This window comes from Dromaius novaehollandiae, chromosome Z (genome assembly GCF_036370855.1).
Source record: "Dromaius novaehollandiae isolate bDroNov1 chromosome Z, bDroNov1.hap1, whole genome shotgun sequence".
NCBI classification, from domain to species: Eukaryota; Metazoa; Chordata; class Aves; order Casuariiformes; family Dromaiidae; genus Dromaius; species Dromaius novaehollandiae.
In genome coordinates, this window is record NC_088132.1 from 9,903,794 (window position 1) to 9,922,210 (window position 18,417).

At 41.1% G+C, this 18,417-nt stretch overlaps 1 protein-coding gene across 1 annotated transcript in view; it reads right to left on the minus strand.

Annotated features, from left to right (window-relative positions):
• The window catches only part of PIGG (phosphatidylinositol glycan anchor biosynthesis class G (EMM blood group)), a 104,855-nt gene that overhangs the window by 39,380 nt on the left and 47,058 nt on the right, over window positions 1-18,417 (minus strand). The window contains exons 11-12 of the mRNA XM_026098697.2: window positions 12,472-12,781; window positions 1,611-1,774 (exon numbers count right to left, since the gene is read on the minus strand). Coding sequence (XP_025954482.2) covers window positions 1,611-1,774; window positions 12,472-12,781 — 474 coding nt within the window. The remainder of the gene's footprint in view (window positions 1-1,610; window positions 1,775-12,471; window positions 12,782-18,417) is intronic.

Sequence of the window (18,417 nt, forward strand, 5' to 3'; positions counted from 1 at the left end):
CCACTTAAAGCAAAAAATATGAGAATGAAGAGATGAAAGCCTGGATTTCAGAAGTATTATACACAAAGACCAATATTGAGACAGTGTCAATCTAGGTAAGATCAAACATGACTTCAAAATAAATGGCTTAAGACTAGGAGGTAATGTTCCATAGTGAGTCCCAGCCTACACTGAGTGCTTTACTGGCGCAGTACAATGGCAGAGGGCTACATAATTCCACTGAAATCAAGTGGAGAGAGCTAGGTGTCTCTGAAGAGCAATTTGGCAGATAAGCAAATCAGTGAATAAGGAACTGTCTCTACAGCCCATTAATAAGGAGCATTAGACACAATGACTTTGCAGGAATTTATCCTGTTAGAACAGGTCCTTTCTGGTACGAAAACCTCCATTATTCTGTGCAGCAGCTGGGTTTATTGGGGATCCCACCTCTTCAAGCCTTTGATGAACACATATGTACCAACGCAAATTCATCATATAAGTACAGCCCAAGACAAACAAGGAAGAGGAGAAGAGAGAAGCCAGATAAGAAAAAGCACAGGAGGGACGGGACTGGATGAGGCTTTGTAGATAAACAGCAGTCAGACATGTTTACAGGGTATGCCAATGCAAAAGGCAAAGAGCTACGATAAACTAAATACTGCCTAAAAGCCCACCTGCCAAGCCTACTGCAATGTTTTGCTTCTCATTAAAAAAATGGTTAAGATAACCTTAAGTTCCACAGATAACACATTTGTAGCTGACTAATGAAAGCTCTGAGATGGTAAAAATTTAGTCACTGGCAAATGTTATTTCACTGAAAATATATCAGGGTTTTGTATTTGTGGATTGATATGGTAGAATACGGAATTTACAGCTCCCTTCTCTTTTAACACACTGCTTCTCTCAGCAAGAGTGCCACGGATGATGAATTAAACTTGCAGGATGAGAGTCCTGTTGAATTTCATACACACACTCTACGTTCCATAAAAAAATTTCCTACTATGTCTTCCTAAAATTCCAAATGCAGTAATTCATTTTATATTCTTTTACACATCCTTGACACGAGATACCCTGAAGACCCAAATGCACAAATATTTTAGCTACAAGTGCCTGCAATAATGAATAACATGTACTGTACAACAAATTGTTCTTTTTAATAGAATGTCGTGTGCCTCTATGCCAAGCAATGACAATTGTTCACAAAGGACAGCACATCAATTAAGTCTGAATTCTATTCCATTACTAAAAAACAGCCTCCTCAGGTCTCCTACTTAATAGGTGCTGAGACAAATGTTTTCAGGCATCCTCCTAGTATTTTTCCCTGTTACAATACAACATAATAATATTTTAAATAATGTAGTACAGCAGACTCAGAAGCCATTAAGATACAAAAGTAGTAAAACATACACACATCTCCCAATGCAAAACTTCTGCAGATAAAATGAAACATAAACAGTGAGATAATATAAACTCATACCAAAAGAGAATTTACATTTTCTCATTGGAAAACTAACTTCCAAGGAAAAAAATTATGTCAAGAAAACTACTTGTTTGAAAAGGTGTACATTGCATGGATGGGTGCTTGTATCTGCAATGCAAGGGGAGCACTAATTTAGTTCAAAACTGATTACCTGCTAACTTCAGAACTTAAGTAGCACAGCAGATGAATGGCCCAAAGCAAAGGTCCTGCGTATGTTGCAAACGCTGTCAGAAAGATTGCTGGTATCTCCACATAGCTGTCTAGTCCCACAAAACCTGCTGAAACATCCACAGTAGCAATGCCATTTGAATTTCCCTGAAAAGAATAAAAAAAGAAACATTCAGATATCTCCAAGGCAACAGTTAAGATACATTACAATAAGATTAATTATTATGCTAGTAAAAGGCTTAATCTTTGAGTCACTTTATAGTACAGCCATGTTCTTTTCATCTGGATTTCAATAAAGAAGCTCACCAAACAAGAGCTTCTATTTCAGATTTACAGACTAATGAAGGCATAAACACCATGATATCTTGCTTGTCCTATTTTGTCTTCAAATGCATATGCTTGTTGTTTAATAAGTTACATCACAAAAAAGACTATAACACAAGCAGCAACATTTGCTGATTTCTGCTGTAATGATGAAAAAAAAATGCATTCTTCACTGCATATAATTCAAAACAAGACAATCAGCCTAGGGCCTAATGTTACACCAGGCACCAGGAAAAGAAATACTTCTTGCCCTTAGAGACAGCAGGGCTCTAATTCAGATCTCGAGTGGAATATGTCCCCCTCCCCTTCCCTCAGGACACAAATTGTTGCATGTTAGTCAATCAACACCTGCAAATTTAGCACAAGCTTTCTGCTTCCCAAGTCTTTACACCACAATAGACTGCACTGAAATCACACAGAATGACAGAAGGGTTGAGGCTGGAAGGGACCTCTGGAGATCATGTAGTCCAACTCCCCTGCTCAAGCAAGGTCAGCCACAGCAGGTTGCCCAGGACCCTGTTCAGATGGGTTTTGAATATCTCCAGGAATGGAGACTCCACAACCTCTCTGGGCAGCCTGTCCCAGTGCTCCATCACCTTCACAGTAAAAAGGTTTTTCCTTAGATTTAGACAGACCTTCCTGTGTTTCATCTTGTCCGCTGCCTCTTGTCCTGTCACTGGGCACCACTGAAAATACTCTGGCTCCATCTTATTTATAACCTCCCTTCAGATATCTATACACATTGATAAGATCCCCCCGAGCCTTCTTTTCTCCAGGCTAAATAGTCCCAGCTGTCTCACCTCTGTCTCAAATGCTCCAGTCCCTTCATCGTCTTTGTGGCCCTTCACTGAACTTGCTCCAGTGCATCTATGTCTCTCGTGTCCTGGGGAGCCCAGATCTGGACTCAGCACTGCAGGTGTGGCCTCATCAGTGGTGAGCAGAGAGGAAGAAACACCTCCCTTCACCTGCCGGCAACGCTTTGCCTAATGCAGCCCAGGATACCACAGACCTCTGCTGCAAGGGTGCACTGCTGGCTCATAAGTACATAAGCAACCATTCATCAGGGACAGCAAAAGCTGCTCGTGAAGCAACTCTAAAACCTAACAAAAACAGTGATTCATTTTGATAGAATGAGTTAGACCTCACTACCGCTAGTTACAGGCCCCACGAATCCTAGTATGAAGGTGCTGCCAGAATGTAATGTGAGCCTGTAACTGTAAGAGGGCAGTAGGGGATGCATCGTACCAACACATCACACAGCAGAAAATTTTTGACTCATGACTGTCACAGTTGTCCTTATTTTGGCCTTTGCCATACACCACTATAGTAAGTTACTGTTAGGCATTTAGCGTAACACTTGGCAATGACAGGAGCAAAGAACTAAAGAAACAGGGCCAGGAAACCCCCAGTTACCAGCTCCTACCACACTGAGTTTCAAGTGTCCGGCCACCCCACTCTCTCCAGGTATCTGCTAAGCCACACAGATGGCTCCTCAGCAACGATTTGAAGAACCTGCTGTAGTGGTAAGTCACATTTTTTCTGCATGTTAAATAACTTTCTCAAAGACTAATTTGAACTGGATTTCTGTAGCTTACAACTGCTAATTCTCCACACAATACATACATAATTTTGACAATTCAGAGCATCTGCTTTTATTTTAAAGTATCATTCAAATATTTCAAACAGTGTAATAGCTTATTTTGGTAATGGCTGAAAGTGACAGGAGACAATTCAGCATTGCATAAAGGCATTCAATGGTAATCCATCATGACCTAGACCAACTAATCACAAAAGCAAAAACACTGGCTAGCAGAACTACCAAACATATTTGCTACAAAAACAGAAGATAATCCTTCCATAGACAGTAATGAAACAATCCCAAACCCTCTTGATTTCCTTCAAATCACATCCCTCATATATATGAGATGTTAACTGCAGTATCTTGATGACATTTAGGGACTTGGGAAGTAGAGAGACACAACACAAGACTGACAGGCTTCTGGCTTGTTTTAATACTGCTAATAAAGCACACTGTTACTGCTCTTCCAGTGCGCCCTTTCCATAAGTTTACGCCTTTCTATTAACTGGAATTCTATCAACAAACATAGAATGAGGAAACAGGAACAGAATGAGGCTCCTTGAACCAAACAGTTTAATGTGAAAAAACAAGGACAGTCAGGCATTGGAACAGCTTGCCTGCAGTTTGGGGAATGTCCATCTTTGGAGGCTTCAAGACCAAACTGAGTAAAGCCCTAAGCAACCTGGTCTGACCTCATAGCTGACCCTGCTCTGAGCAGTTCCCTCACACCTAAATTATTCTATGATCCTTTAAAATCATAGCAAAACAGAGCTATAAGTCACTTTAAAATGTCATCCAGTCCATATCTCCATCTAGGGGCAGAGAATTATTTATATCAACTAGATAGAAATTACTCTAAAAATATACAAGTCTAAGCTGTTCTCCTCTAGTGATAAAAAAAATCAAAAAGTATAAGCAACTCTTAAAGATCTTAAGACTGTATTTTTTTTCCCCGTTACTGAAGGTATACTGCTCTAAGGATGGGAAAACAAAGATACAAGACCAGTGAAGAAATTTATGGGGTTTTTGTTCACTTATGAGCTTTCATTCAAGGTGACTTAAATATCTTAAGAAATATTTATCAACTACATAAGGTTTTAGGGGCTGGTATAGTTAGGGGAGGCAATCGAGATACTTACTTCTATTGTCACTGCATATTCAAGGGTAAGCAACAACAATAAGAACATGGAACATTTCCACGGAATGACTAACGAGGTATATGGTATGGGCAGCTCAGGGCTTAGGAGAAAACAATCGATCATTCGAGGTTTTTGAAAAATTCATCAAGAGGTTCTTGAACTTGCAATAATATCCTGACAAATAAATAAGGCTCTAATTAAAGGTATTGATTTCATACATGTTTGTAAATGGAGTGTTTTTAACTTTGCTTCTCTTCATCCATTTACACAAAGCAGTAAATAAAGTAAAGATCCTAGCAAACTAGCAAAACAAGACTAAAAACCAAGCTGGTTTTCCTGAGCTTCACATGAATAACACAGGACCAGGCATCATAGGATAATTCAGGTTGGAAGGGACCTTTGAAGGCCTCCAGTCCAACCTCCTCTTCAAAGCCGGGTCAGCTACAACAGGTAAGACCAGGTTGCTCTGGATTTTATCCAATCATGTTTTGAAAATCTCCAAGGATGGAGACTGTACATCATCTCTGGGCAACCTGTTCCATTGGCTTTCTGGCCATAAATATCCTGGTAGCTCTAAAAATTCTCCAAATTTACAGTAGGCTTGCCAGGGAATAAAACAGTCCTCTGACAGTTTCTCCGAAGCAGAGCCAAGAGACCTTACTCTGGTTTGCTCTCCACTGTGTAAGAGGCACATCTGCCTTGCAGCTTGGCTCTCTTGAGCTTGTACTGCCAAATTATCTTGCTGACTATTATGAACTTCTCACGCTACACAATTGCATGCACAGCTGAGGACAGATGCACACAACAGACTCGCCAGCGTGGAGGTTTCTCCTTCAGCCTTTTATTATTCAAGCAGCATATCCCTAAGTCTAGGCCTTGTTTTGCCGATTTACAGCAGAACAGCTGTACAGCTCTACAGCTTTAGCTTTGTCCATTCTCCATTCCTTTCACATGCCACGCAATCACTTCTGCATACAGGGTATAGGCTGTATGCATTTCCTATGCATGAAATGTTACAGTGACAGAGGACTCTGCTTCCTGTCTTCCCACTGTGCAGAAGGGCAAGAGGCAAATAAAATGCCAGGCATGTGAGCATTTGGCAACATTAGATACATAGCACTGTTGAAGAACAGCCCCATCACTCTAGTTTAACATACATTTGCATGAATAGGACAAGTTAGTAGTCATGACTGAAAAACAAAGGCTCTAACAACCAAAATACATGACAAGTTCCCCATCCAAAACTTCATTCTGTCCTGTCATGAGTAAGGATTCCAAGCAAGAAAAGGACTTCAGAGATAGCTGACATCTTACTAGCAAAATCAATGAAGACAGAAAGAGGGTCAAGCACAAATACCCTTTTAAATACAAGTTGAGAAAAACTGCTGCAAGTAAACAGATTACATTAATCAGTCAGAAAGTCTGAGAAAACAACTGGTAACTAAGCAGCAGAGGCAAATGAGAGAAGGCAGGCAGTCACTCTAGAAAAAAACAGAATATAATTATATTGCCTGTGGAATACTTCAAGCTTAGCTGCAGGTGAATTGGAGAAAACTGTACTCTGCTATAAGGCAGGTACTTATTAGCCCAGAGTAGAAGCATGATATACTGGTTACAGTCGGTAGGTGACTGTCCAGGGAAAACATTTCTTCTGATGACTTTAATGATGTTGGACTGCTTGAATTTAAGATGAAGAAAAGGGCTAGAAAAATGAGCTAAGGTGTAGCCTTCCTATGTAAGTTACAATTGTTTAATAAATTTGCCTTTCAGGTTCAGACTGTCAGGGTGCAGCGAGGGCGGGCTGCTCTGCAAGGACGGTGAGCTGGGAATGGAGCGTGGTAGCAAGGCCAGCATGGGCAGTGACCACCCCACGACACCATGACACAGCCCATGAGCACCCAGCCAGCCCGCGGCAATGAGGCAGGTCCGAGGTCCAGCTGGGCAGGACCGCGCCGGGGTCAGGATCACGGAGGCCCGGGACCGGGCGCAGACGCGGCTGCCGCGGGGCCATGACGTTGCACTCACGGGTCCAGCGGTGCAGCCACAGCCTGACAGCACCTCTGGAGGGCACAGAGGGGGGACCTTGCCTCCAGCCTCCCGCAGGGCAGCTCTTACCAGCACAGGAGCTGGCCTTGGACTCAGCCAGCTAGACGCCTTCACTCAGCCAGCTCTGCTTCTAGAAGGCAGATGCACACCAGGCCCTGACACAGATAAAACTGTAGGATGCAAGAACAAATGTGAACTCCGGGCATTTGTTTTCAACCTATATTTAACTTGATTTTTTCTACTTTTACTCAAGATGAAAATATTAGCTTCCATACTCAGGACCTGTATCTTTTTCCCCACTTTCTTCAATTATCAATCTGTATCAATTATTTTTCTGTATCAATTGATCTAATGAAAAATAATAACCGTTCCTATGAACCGTGTTTACTCCACGTATTTAGGACTGTCACAGTCATAACTACATGAAGTCCTTAAGGACTTTACAAAATTTTTCAAAGGAACTCTGCCTCATTCGTTAAATATGCTATCCTGAATAAAGCTATTTTTACTCACTATCAAATTCAAAAGGCCATCACTTACATTCCACACTCAGTGAGACAGAGTTCCTGCTTTTGTCATTAAGCATTGTCTTGCCAACCAAGATTTAATAAAGCCCCAGCAACACGGTCAAGATCTCTCATTTACCTCATAACCACAGCAGGACGTGTGCAAAAATAGTCCTCCAAATCTATGCTCTATTTTCAGATGGAGGGGTTTTATATTTAGTTTATAGTTTTCTTCCCCTGCCTCATATAGCTAGCACAGTGTAAATTTAGTATCCAATTTGATGGTCTACACTGACAGCAAATTTCAGTGTTTTCCAGTTTCATTATTTCAGCCAGAAACTTACCAGTATTTTTGTATGCTAGGTTAGACCTTTATGTCTGTCTAGAAATTAAAAACCTGACACCCTTCTGAACCCAGACAGTTCAGCAGAGCTAGTTCTTATAACCGAAAGAACTCAAGGAAAAAAAGCCAGAGAAGACATCTAAATATAGGCCAGCAGCGCACATCAAGCATCCAAGAATGGACCATGGACAGTTATGAACAGCACGCACTTCAGAGAAGGTAAACTAGCTGGCACCAAGGCAGGTTCATTAGAGGTTGCTACTGAAGTTGAGAACTTGAGGAACTTCTCCAACAGAAAGAACCCAGTTGTGCTTCCTTAATGTTTATTTAGTTTTTGAGAATAAACGACACACTATTCTCCGTCTCAAGTACAACCTTTTTCTAGGTCAGCCAAAATTTCAGAGCTCGCTGTTGATGGTCATGGCCAAAACAGGTAGATACTAAATCTGGGACCCCTCCAATTTACTCAATAAGATCAGCATATCTTCATTGGAAGGTGTAGCAGGAAGGAAGGAATCTGGAAGCTAAATCCCAAGCAAAGCCCTTCCTTTTCCCCAAAGGGCAAAGGAGGAAGATTAAGTGGTTTACTCAAACAATCAAAATCTACTATTATATGACAAGCCACATCATGAAAAGCAGGGGCACTTCTAGAGTCCCATCTGCATCATTCAGCTAAGAGCTCAGAAATATACACAACCACTCAAAATCATCTTTGTCTTCTCTGAAGGTCTCTCTTCTTTGGTACTCTTCAGATACACCTGAACACCTAAAGCTTGAGCATCTGCACCTGTGACAGGAGGGATGAGTAAAAAGGGGAACCCGCACTGCCACAAGACACGCCATGTGCTTATAGCACACGCAGGAGGTGGGGCAGTGCATATAGCTTGATGTGTTGGGAGTAGTGGGGAGAGGGTTAGATCTTTTGGAGATTAGGTATAGGAGGATACAAAGAAATTGGTGAGTGTTTGTCTGTTGTATTGCTGATATGGATCTTGAAAGGGATAGTTCAGCGATCGCCAAGTAAGTGCCATTAATAAATGATTGCCAGTTAACTACATGTGATTAGTAAATCAATAAAACACTTCAATCTTGATTTTAAACTACACAGATTGAACTGTTTTTCTTTGTGACTAGTTTGTCCTCTGGGCTCTGACCTTGAAGGGGAAGAAGTTTAAATACACTTAAGAAAAAAAATGAATGAAGAAGTGGGCTTTGCAGATTGCCTGGTCTTTAATTTTCCCTGGTAATGCAGATAAGGATACTACATACTGAGCAAATCTACACATAAAGAGCATGAAATAAAACGTAACTCTTGAAAAAAGTTCTTTCATTCCTGGATCTGCAGTCCTTGAAGGAAAGCCTATCCTCAGAACAAATTGGGAGGTATTTATTAATTAGAGAGAGAGCTTTAACTAGGTTTCGGGGGACATTTATAACCTCTGAATTTTATAAGCTATCAGCATGCCCATTCTGCTTTTCTCAAGTAGTATTTTCCACATCAGATAATTGCTTTCATTTGTGAAGGTGCAAAAACCCCCCTCTTAGCCTTGTATGATTCAAATTATTCCCTTCCACTGCTCCAGAACACCTTCTTCATCAGAAAATAAATCAACCAAGCTAACACCTGAGGAGTGGTATTTTGGTCAAACCTTTCATCTCCATCCTAGAAATGGGATCTAATCTAAATGTAATTACAGTATTTTTAAAAGGCTGAAAAATTGTCCTCTAAGGAGCGATAGGTGGAGGAGAAATGTATGTATCTTTTAAAAGTCTTTTTTCCATTAATAGATTGGCTTTCTCTATTTCTGAAGCATTCTAGTATTAAAAAGGCCATAATCAAAGCTGTTCTTTCTAAAAACTCTCCTATTCTATTCCAATTTATTCATCATTTCATTCTCTCTTGGCCATGCTTAATAGGTAGTTATACACCTTCGCTTTACAAGCAGACTGCCAAAAAACCTGCAAGAGGCTGTTTGCAAGACCTTCTGAAATGGATACATTTTAAAAGGCCCTGTGCTAAAGAGAACAAAATTTTGACAAATTAAGCAATTGCTAAATTCAGAAGAATCTCTTCAAAGCTGGATTTTGCAGACCCCTGAGGTGACACAAAAAGGTGGCTCCTTACTAAGTTCTGTTCTGTTTCACATCTCAGACTTAATAATAAACCATGCTAGGAAAAAAAGAAGAGGGGAGGAGCTTTGGTCTGCTACTCCAAGAATCTTTGATAAGCAGCTATCACCCTGCATTCTCTAAATCTTAGAGTAACAGGGGAAGTGCAAAGAACAGTCAAGCAGTCGGGCTCTCATCCAAGCAATGGAGAATTTCTCCTTTCCAAGCTTTCAATGCTATGATTCAGCAGCCCACCTATGTACACAGAGGCTCCCTTTGTCAGAACTGGTTTTTAAAATACCCTCAAGCTTGCTGAAATCTCTATCATTCTGGAAGTTACTACTCCCAAAGGAAATGACTAGAAGAAATGCCAAAACTGCCAGCCAGGGTGGCAGGAAAAAGCTCTGCAAACACACAATATCCAACAGTATCACACGCACCCAAACAAGATGGAAATCACTTCTTCAGCTCTTCTAAGAAACAGGAAGCTACTCAATTGAAAGGGTGGTTTAAAGTGCAAAGAAATAGCTATTAGAGATAAGTACCAAAATTTAAATGTACATCCATCTATTGCAATAGCAGCTGTATAAAACCACTAAAATAAAAAAGACATGCTATTGGATTTAATTGATAGCACACATTGGTGCAGAATACATCCTTCGGCCCAGCATAGCCACGTGGAAAGACAAAACATGCTCTTAATAGCCTTTGGCAGTTTGTCTCTGAAGTGGCTGAACATGTTTTCCCAAAGTTCTGGGAACTAACTTATTCCCCAAAGGTTTTTCCCTCTTTTGCAGGACTCAGACTGCAGTAGATACAAAATCTTTTAACCAGTTCCAACTACACTGCCACCACAAATGTGTCAGCTCAAAACATACTTATCTTCTAGTGCATTCTGCCATATTGGCCTGAAGGTACAGGCACTACAGACATCATGCGCAGTGCACACTGCTCCTTCACAAGGAGGCTTCCTCCCATAACATCCTCAGAGGCAAAATGACCGGGTACCAACCACCTAAGTGGACACTGAGGTGGACTGAAAACTGGCTGAACTGCCAGCCTCAAAGGCGTGTGATCAGCGGCAGCAAGGCCAGCTGGAGGCCTCGCACTACTGCTGCACCCCAGGGCAACGCGGGGGCCAACACTGCTCAGCAGCTCCACTAACGACCCGCACGACGGGGCAGAGCCGCCCTCGGCAAGGCTGCACACACGGCAGAGCCGGCAGCAGCGGCTGACGCACCAGAGGGCTGCGCGGCCACGCCGAGAGGGACCTCAACAGGCTGCAGACGTGGGCCAGCGGGAACCTCATCGAGTTCAGCATAGGGAAATGGAAAGTCCTGCGTCTGGGGGGGAAGAGCCCCAGGCACCAGGACAGGTTGGCACTGACCTGCTGGAAGGAAGCTTGACAGAAAAAGCCCCGGGGGTGCTGCTGGACAACAGGCTGAACACGGCCCAGCAACACGCCCTTGCAACAAAGAAGGCCAACAGCATCCTGGGCTGCATCGAGAAAAGAGGTGCCAGCAGGTTGAGGGAGGTGATCCTTCTCCTCTACTTGGCACAAGTGAAATAAAACCTTGGGTGCAGTGTCCAGCGCTGCGCTCCCGAGGACGAGTGAGACATGGACACAGTGGTGCAAGTCCAGCAAGGAGCCACAAGGGTGATTAAGGAACTGGAGCATCTGTCATATGACCATCTATCTGAGAGAGCTGAGATCATTTAGCTTGAAAAAGAGAAGTATCTGGGGTGACCTTACCAATGCATAAAAACACCTGACAGGGGGAGAAGCAAAGAAGAGCCAGGCTCTTCTCAGTGGTATCTAGTAAAAGGACGAGAAGCAGTGGACACAAACTGACTTATAAGAAGTTCTGCTTGAATATAAGAAAAAAATCTTTTTTTATTGTGATGGTGGTCAAACACTGGAACAGGCTGCACAGAGAGGATGTAGAGTCTCCATCCTTGGAAACATTCAAAATCTGATTTAACATGGGCCTGAGCTATCTGCTCTGCCTGACCCTCCTCTGGGCAGGGGCATAGGACTAGATGATCTCCAGAGGTGCTTGTCAGACTCAACTAGTCTGTTATTCAGCGGTTCTATGAAATTCTTAGGCAAATGTACCAAAAAACCATCCACTGAAAATTGATGCTTTATGAAAACATTTAAACCATGCTTTATTAGCCTCTTTTTCATAACAAGGATTTTCTTCTGTCAGCATAGCCACAGCTACACTTCTCCTTTACCTTTGCACCTCAGTACTGAGATGTCCCTTCCTTCACATTCCAGCCACCAGTCAGCTACATTAAAGGCTGCTCTCAGGAGGCCACAACCAGAACTGACTGCCTGAAGAGTAATACTCAAGACAGAGGCAAAAGCTCTTTATCAAAAACATACCATGGATGCTTACCGTGGGCTAAATTTCTTTCAAACATTTTTTAAACTTTTTTAAAATTCTCCTCCTACTCCACCTCTGAGCCTTGCAATTGCCTACTGACACAAACACCACATAAAACCTTTGCCACCAGAAACTGGTTTGCTCTATTGTCTGTTGCATATTAATTTTCATGTTTCTTGATCCCGTGTGAAACTCTGAATAGCCCATTAGCACCATTTCATCATTTTCTGTGTTTCATGTGCTTCAGATTACTAGAAGTCAAAAATTAGGTACAATACTCTACGAGTAATTCCAATAACTTTTATTCTTTTCACACCACAGCCAATTGCCTCATCAATCACAACAAAATTAATCACATAGCTATTCCTCCCCCCTCCCCCGCCCAGGCAGGGAGAGTACTCAGCTTACCTGAAAATAGAAGAAAGCTTGGCCAAACCAATAGTGCATGATAGTAATCTGGGCTGCATCGAATTTCAGAGGTCTCCAAATATATTTCGCCATAATTGTCTGAATCAGCAAACAAAACACCAAGACTGGCAAATTGTGAGGTCTAAATAGAAGGGCTGCTAGCAGAACCAATCCGCTATATACTTCCCATAGTCCTATACTCTTCACACTGGAGTCTGCAGAAATAACCTGCGACTTCAGTAAATCTTTAGTGCCGGTGAAGACTATGCCAAGCACAAAGACATAAACAAAACGAGCTTCAGTAATCCCCCTGAAAAGGAAAATCAGAAAAAAAAGAAAGAAAGAAAGAAAGAAAAAACAGAACAATGAATTATTTATTAGTCTTTATTTCACAGGTCAAAAAAGTCTTTTTCAGGGGAGGTGCAACACTGAGACAATTCTGCCAACCAGGCCAAATTCTAAGGCTACCACTGAACGATTTTATCAAAGAGCTTTTTCAGATAAAAAACTTTAAAAATGGTTCACATTTAAATTACAGCATCCCCAAAGCAACGTTAGCAAAGAAAACAGTGCTAAAAACTATTAAATTTCAACATCATTAAATATCAATTAAAGTAACCAAAAAAAATTGTTATTACTATTTGTGGTCTAGTTTCATAAACGTATTCATATAAATGTGCCATTTATATAGCATAATGAACTGCCCCAAAAATAGTCTCTAAAGTGATATGGGAAGTTTGTTTCAGGAAATAAACTGACATAAAAATCACTGTTCCTTTAAAGCTGTTGAGTGATTTTTCAGAACTCATTCACACAAACGTATCTTTCTTTTTAGCCAGCCAAAAAAGAAAGCGATAGTATTTGAAGATCCTTATTTCAGTCTGAAAATCCTGCATACCTCAGACATCTTCTCACCTTTATAGTTGCATAGGTATACTATAAACCAGCATTCAGTCACTTTCTCTGTAAATTTAACTCTATATATTTTTCAAATCCCTAAGCAAAGTGAGTATTTGAAGCAATAACTGCAATTAGCATCTACTGCTATGTTAATTATACCTATAAATTGATAGGCCTCTCCATTTCCAATGCAAGTCAGCGTCCTGAGAAGCCACAGCATCTCATTCAAAGAACTGACAAACACAAGTACCAGGAGTCTCAAAAACTGAGAGCTGTCCTTCTAGAAGAGGAAATGCCAGGACACAAAGAAACTGAAAGTGGATATGCATTAGAGTTCATTGATACTCTTGTATTCTTTTATTTACTGGGCAAAAAAGTCACAAATGACTTCAACGTGAGCTAAGTTATAATAATTCAATGAACTCATCAAATGAGCATATTAAAAATTCAATTGTTACAGATGTATTTTTATCTTGGAAAAGATAGTCTCCCACACACCTTATCCACAATTTAAAATACATCATCCCTAGTGATTATTAGCCGCCTTACACACAACTGGTGAATGAACAAGGTCTCCTAGAAGGGTATTACAATTCTCTCAGAAGTAAGAATTCTTGAGTCACTTGGACTTAATATATGGACGATTAGACCACAACACTAAAAATAGTACAGTTGTGGTTACGCCTGGTAAAGCTGTCCACAGAAAACATCACTATTTGAAATTTCTGAAAATAATTTTTTCTTTATACATTTCTATAGTTTTTCAGTCTCCGGTAGGTCACTTTGCTTCTTAAGCAGTTGCTAACAAATGACCTTGAACTCAATCTTCCTTTTTCACATTCCAGAGAGAGAAGAGCAAAGAAAAAAGGGAAGTAACAAGTAATGGTATTCACAGGTTCAGTTTCCTATATTGCCCCTGCAGAACCAAGAAAAAAGGAAAAAACACCACACAATAATGATATGGCCTTCTTAAATATGAATATGGTGCTCTGTTCTGTGGTTTAGCTTTCAAAGCAAGTTGTGGGTGTAGTTTTTTAGATAAGCCAGTGTGGAAATAAAATAAGTACAAGCATTACTCATATACTGGCATACTTCATTTGAAAAGCATATTTTCTCCTTTATGTCCATTTCATGTAAGAGATAGAACACATCCTACCATTGATTTCCTCTTGTCTACAAACCAATTACCTAGTTGCTATTAAACGCTGTTTCATGCTCATATTTCAGTGTGATTTTTTGGTCAAAAGATAATCAACTGGTGGCTTTTTTACCTTTTCAAAAGCATTTTTCTGGTAGGTTCTTTGGAGAAGGACTTAAAAGGTAAAATTCAACCTTTGCAGGCATCTTCTCTCCCACATCTAAATAGTAAATGCACAGTCACCCCCAGTAAACCAGTTTAATGGTAGCATTACTGTTTGCTGAAATGCAGCTTAACATAAACAAATGAGGAGGAGAACGGAATTTATTGACGCTCTTGTGGAACACCTGCCAATGTAGCTTAATATCTGACATGACGTGCAGATATCACACCCTGCAAGAATATCTGTGGTAAGAACTTGAGACAAATAAACTCAGACCCGTTCTTCCTTCACTTGCACAATAGTCAGGCTCAAGCTCATACCAAATACTTTATGCAAAAGGGTTTATTGTTTTGTTCCCTTAGGGAACAAGCATCTATAAACTCTAACGGAGGTTTAAAGGGTTCCTGTGTTTCCTTGATGATGACAAGTTTCATCCATGAAAACACCACTATTTAGATGGGAAGAATAAAAACAGGAGAATAAAGGAAAGGAACGTCCTTCATGAAGCCCTTATCTGAGATGCAGAAAACACCATGCAGGATTCTGCTTGCCTCTGCTTGAGTAGGCCATAAGTACTTCCATTTAACAATGCATTTAATTTATTTTACAATTGCTAAGCAAACTTGATACGCAACTTTAATGTAACACAACCTCCCAGGACTGCCTAGCAGGTAGAATACTTTCAGCAAGAATAATTCTTCTGTATTTATCATACATTCACAGAAATTGAAAAATAAAAGAAAGCTAAATAGGTCAATTTTTCTCCTGCATGGCTAGTCCAGAAATTAAGTGCCCTATTTCAGTATCTCTGCTAGTTTTGATGTAATTATTAACAAAGTATTCAAATATATTCATATAACTTACAAGTAAAACTCTAGGAAACAGCTTTGGGTATCTGTCACTATTAAATGGCTTATATGAAAATTAAGCTTAGCCAGTTGATGGAAATTCAAACTAAAAAACTCATTTCTTAGCAAATGCACCACCATTATTTTGTTTGTGTTGCTACGGTATATGCTCATTTTTTCATTGCACGAACTATCATTTTAAATAGGAACTCGGGAGAAAGTGGATGGCCAAATTGCTTCCTTGCAATTTTAATTTAGACGTTATCTTAGCAGAAGCCATAGAAGAGAGAACATACTTTAAAAGCCTCTTCTCCCTTATCCACTTCTCAGCAGTTGTCACATTTGGAGAAAACATTTGTCTTCAATAAAAGCAAAAGAGAAAAGTAATTTCAGAGCAGGGATTCTCCATCTTACACAAGAAAGCAATATGTATGAAAAACACTGTGGCTATCTACAGCTTTTTCTCATGCAGGAGCTATCTTATACAGCACTACTCCAACCTTGCAGCTGGATCTGGCTCCATCCCAATTATGAACACACTCATTACATTCTCAGCACAGATACCTCTAGACACATTTAAAAGAAAGTCCTGGTTTTGTTCATGGTGGTATTTTATATATGCTTCTATCATTTATCACATCAGCCATCTAACCAAGCTGAGTTAGGATCACTAAGTCAACAGCTCAGGTAACATCCGAAACCTACTAACGTGTCTACCACTGTTACTGCCATGCCAAGAGGAGGTGAAAGAACCTGCTTTTGCTAACCCTGCCCATGTTCCCAGAACAGTTTACAGAGAAGATCTAAGGGGTGTAACTCACTGGCAAGGCATACAGAGCATTAATATAAATCCTCAGTTTGACTGAAACAGAACAATATATACCAATTAGGACTTTGCATACAAATCTGTTAAATAATGTTATCGTTGCACAGTAAATACCACAAAGCTTGACCAATTTTTCAGTTACGACTGTGAGACACATTCTCCTGGAATATCTGCACGGTACAAAGAATATATGATCATAGGCTTCTTCCCTCTGGTAGGAGTCCTGCTCCATACATCACACAAATTTTTTAGTGGCTATATCGAATGGACAACTGCTTCATTGAATGCATAAGTTAAAAGGCAAGGCCAATAAGCCCCAACCCTTAGAAATTTCTTCTCTAAACAGCTGAAGGACACCTTTATTGGCCAGAGTTACAACTCTGTCACAAAACTCCTCTGAAAAGCTGGGCAAAACAAACCAACCTTTTCACAAATGGGTACCGTTTCTCTTCCACTGCTAGAAACACAGGGTTTGGTTTGCTAAAGTGCAAGTCATTGAGATTTACAATAGCACTGTGCTGTTAAACACAGGCAGGAAGTAGTAGCTACTCCAGCAAGCGTGTTCACTAATGCTGGTTCTTCAATCTGAGTGAGAGAAGAATGCTATCAACTAAAGCTGTGAACACAATTTTACAGTTTGAGAAACAGATGCTATGATCATCAAGTCCACATTAAAACCCTGCAAAATTATCTCCTTCAGAACATAGTTTCAGAGCATGCACAAAATATGGCACAGGAAGTATTAGTCAATGAAGGACAGAAGTGAATTACCGAATGTTAAGTTATGTGATTAAAAGCTTGTCTCCATAAACACAAAGAGCAGAGAACAACGCCAGGCAGAGGGACCCCAGTAACCGAATCAGAGCCACACTCTGACCCAGCTGCTCCCAGAGCCATCACCGGAGAGCAATCAGCACCATGGTCCAGGTGTGACACCCACAGGATGAGTTACCAGGAGAGGCTCTCCCCAGATCGCCTTATAGACTGAGTGGGGTGAGCCCTGCCTACAGGAGTATGTGACCTCTTATGGGATACCAGTGAAGAGCATGTTGGGATTGTGCAAGACTTACTGGGGGATGTTTAGGAGGAGGACCAAAAGCAAGGAAAGGGAAGGATCAAGATGGTTTTGGGAGGAACAAGTGTGGGAAAACAGAGGTGTAAGTGGGTAAAAGGGGCCAATCACATGTGCACAGGTTGCTGGTCAGTACTCATGTGTGGCCATGCTCTGCACCTGATCACTGCAGTCTGCCCCATCTTCTTATTAACTCCATTTCCAATTATTTTCCTGGGTGAGGAGGCTGTCTGTTCTGTGTGTACATGTGTGATGGAGGGCTAAGGGGCCCATGGGTCTGTGGTGCCAGCAGCTGGAGAAACCAGAGTGCATGCGTATTGTGTGGGTACGTACTTCAGTGCGTATAACTCCTAGCAAATATCAAGCTGGACTGGCTTGCAAGCTAGGAAGTCAGGTATCAGGGAGACCTAAAGTTTTGGCTTGTACACCCAGGTGCCAGAGACTGGGGAGCCTGGGGATCCAGGAACAGCTACTGCAGAGATCATCTAAGACCACCTACTGGACAGATCCATACTGTACATATGCATATATATGCACACATTTTCCACTAACAGGCTTCCATCCTGATGGGCCAGAGAGGGGAACAAGATGAGGCTGCTGGTGCTGTTTGTGTGAGTGCCCTGTTTTCCGTCTGTGTGAATCTGTTTGGCCAGCCATGTATATACATATATATAGGCATTGTGTGCATGAGTGCTTGTGCTCCTGTTACGATTTACATGCTCAGCCTTGCTACTGGCCTTGCTACTGGCTGGACCTGAGGACACGGAGCTGCAGCAGCCTCACTTCTACTGGACTACCAGATTCAGCAACCCCTAATTATTTAACAAGCGCTGACCAAGGCACAGGTCTTACTCAAAAGTTCATAGCAGCTTAATATTCAATCCAGGGAATCAAAGAAAACATGCGCTCCAGTACATGCATACCCTACAGTGTACTGGTAGACAAGTGTCTGGAATCTTGTAGAGTACCTGCATTAACCTCCACAAGCACTAAAATATT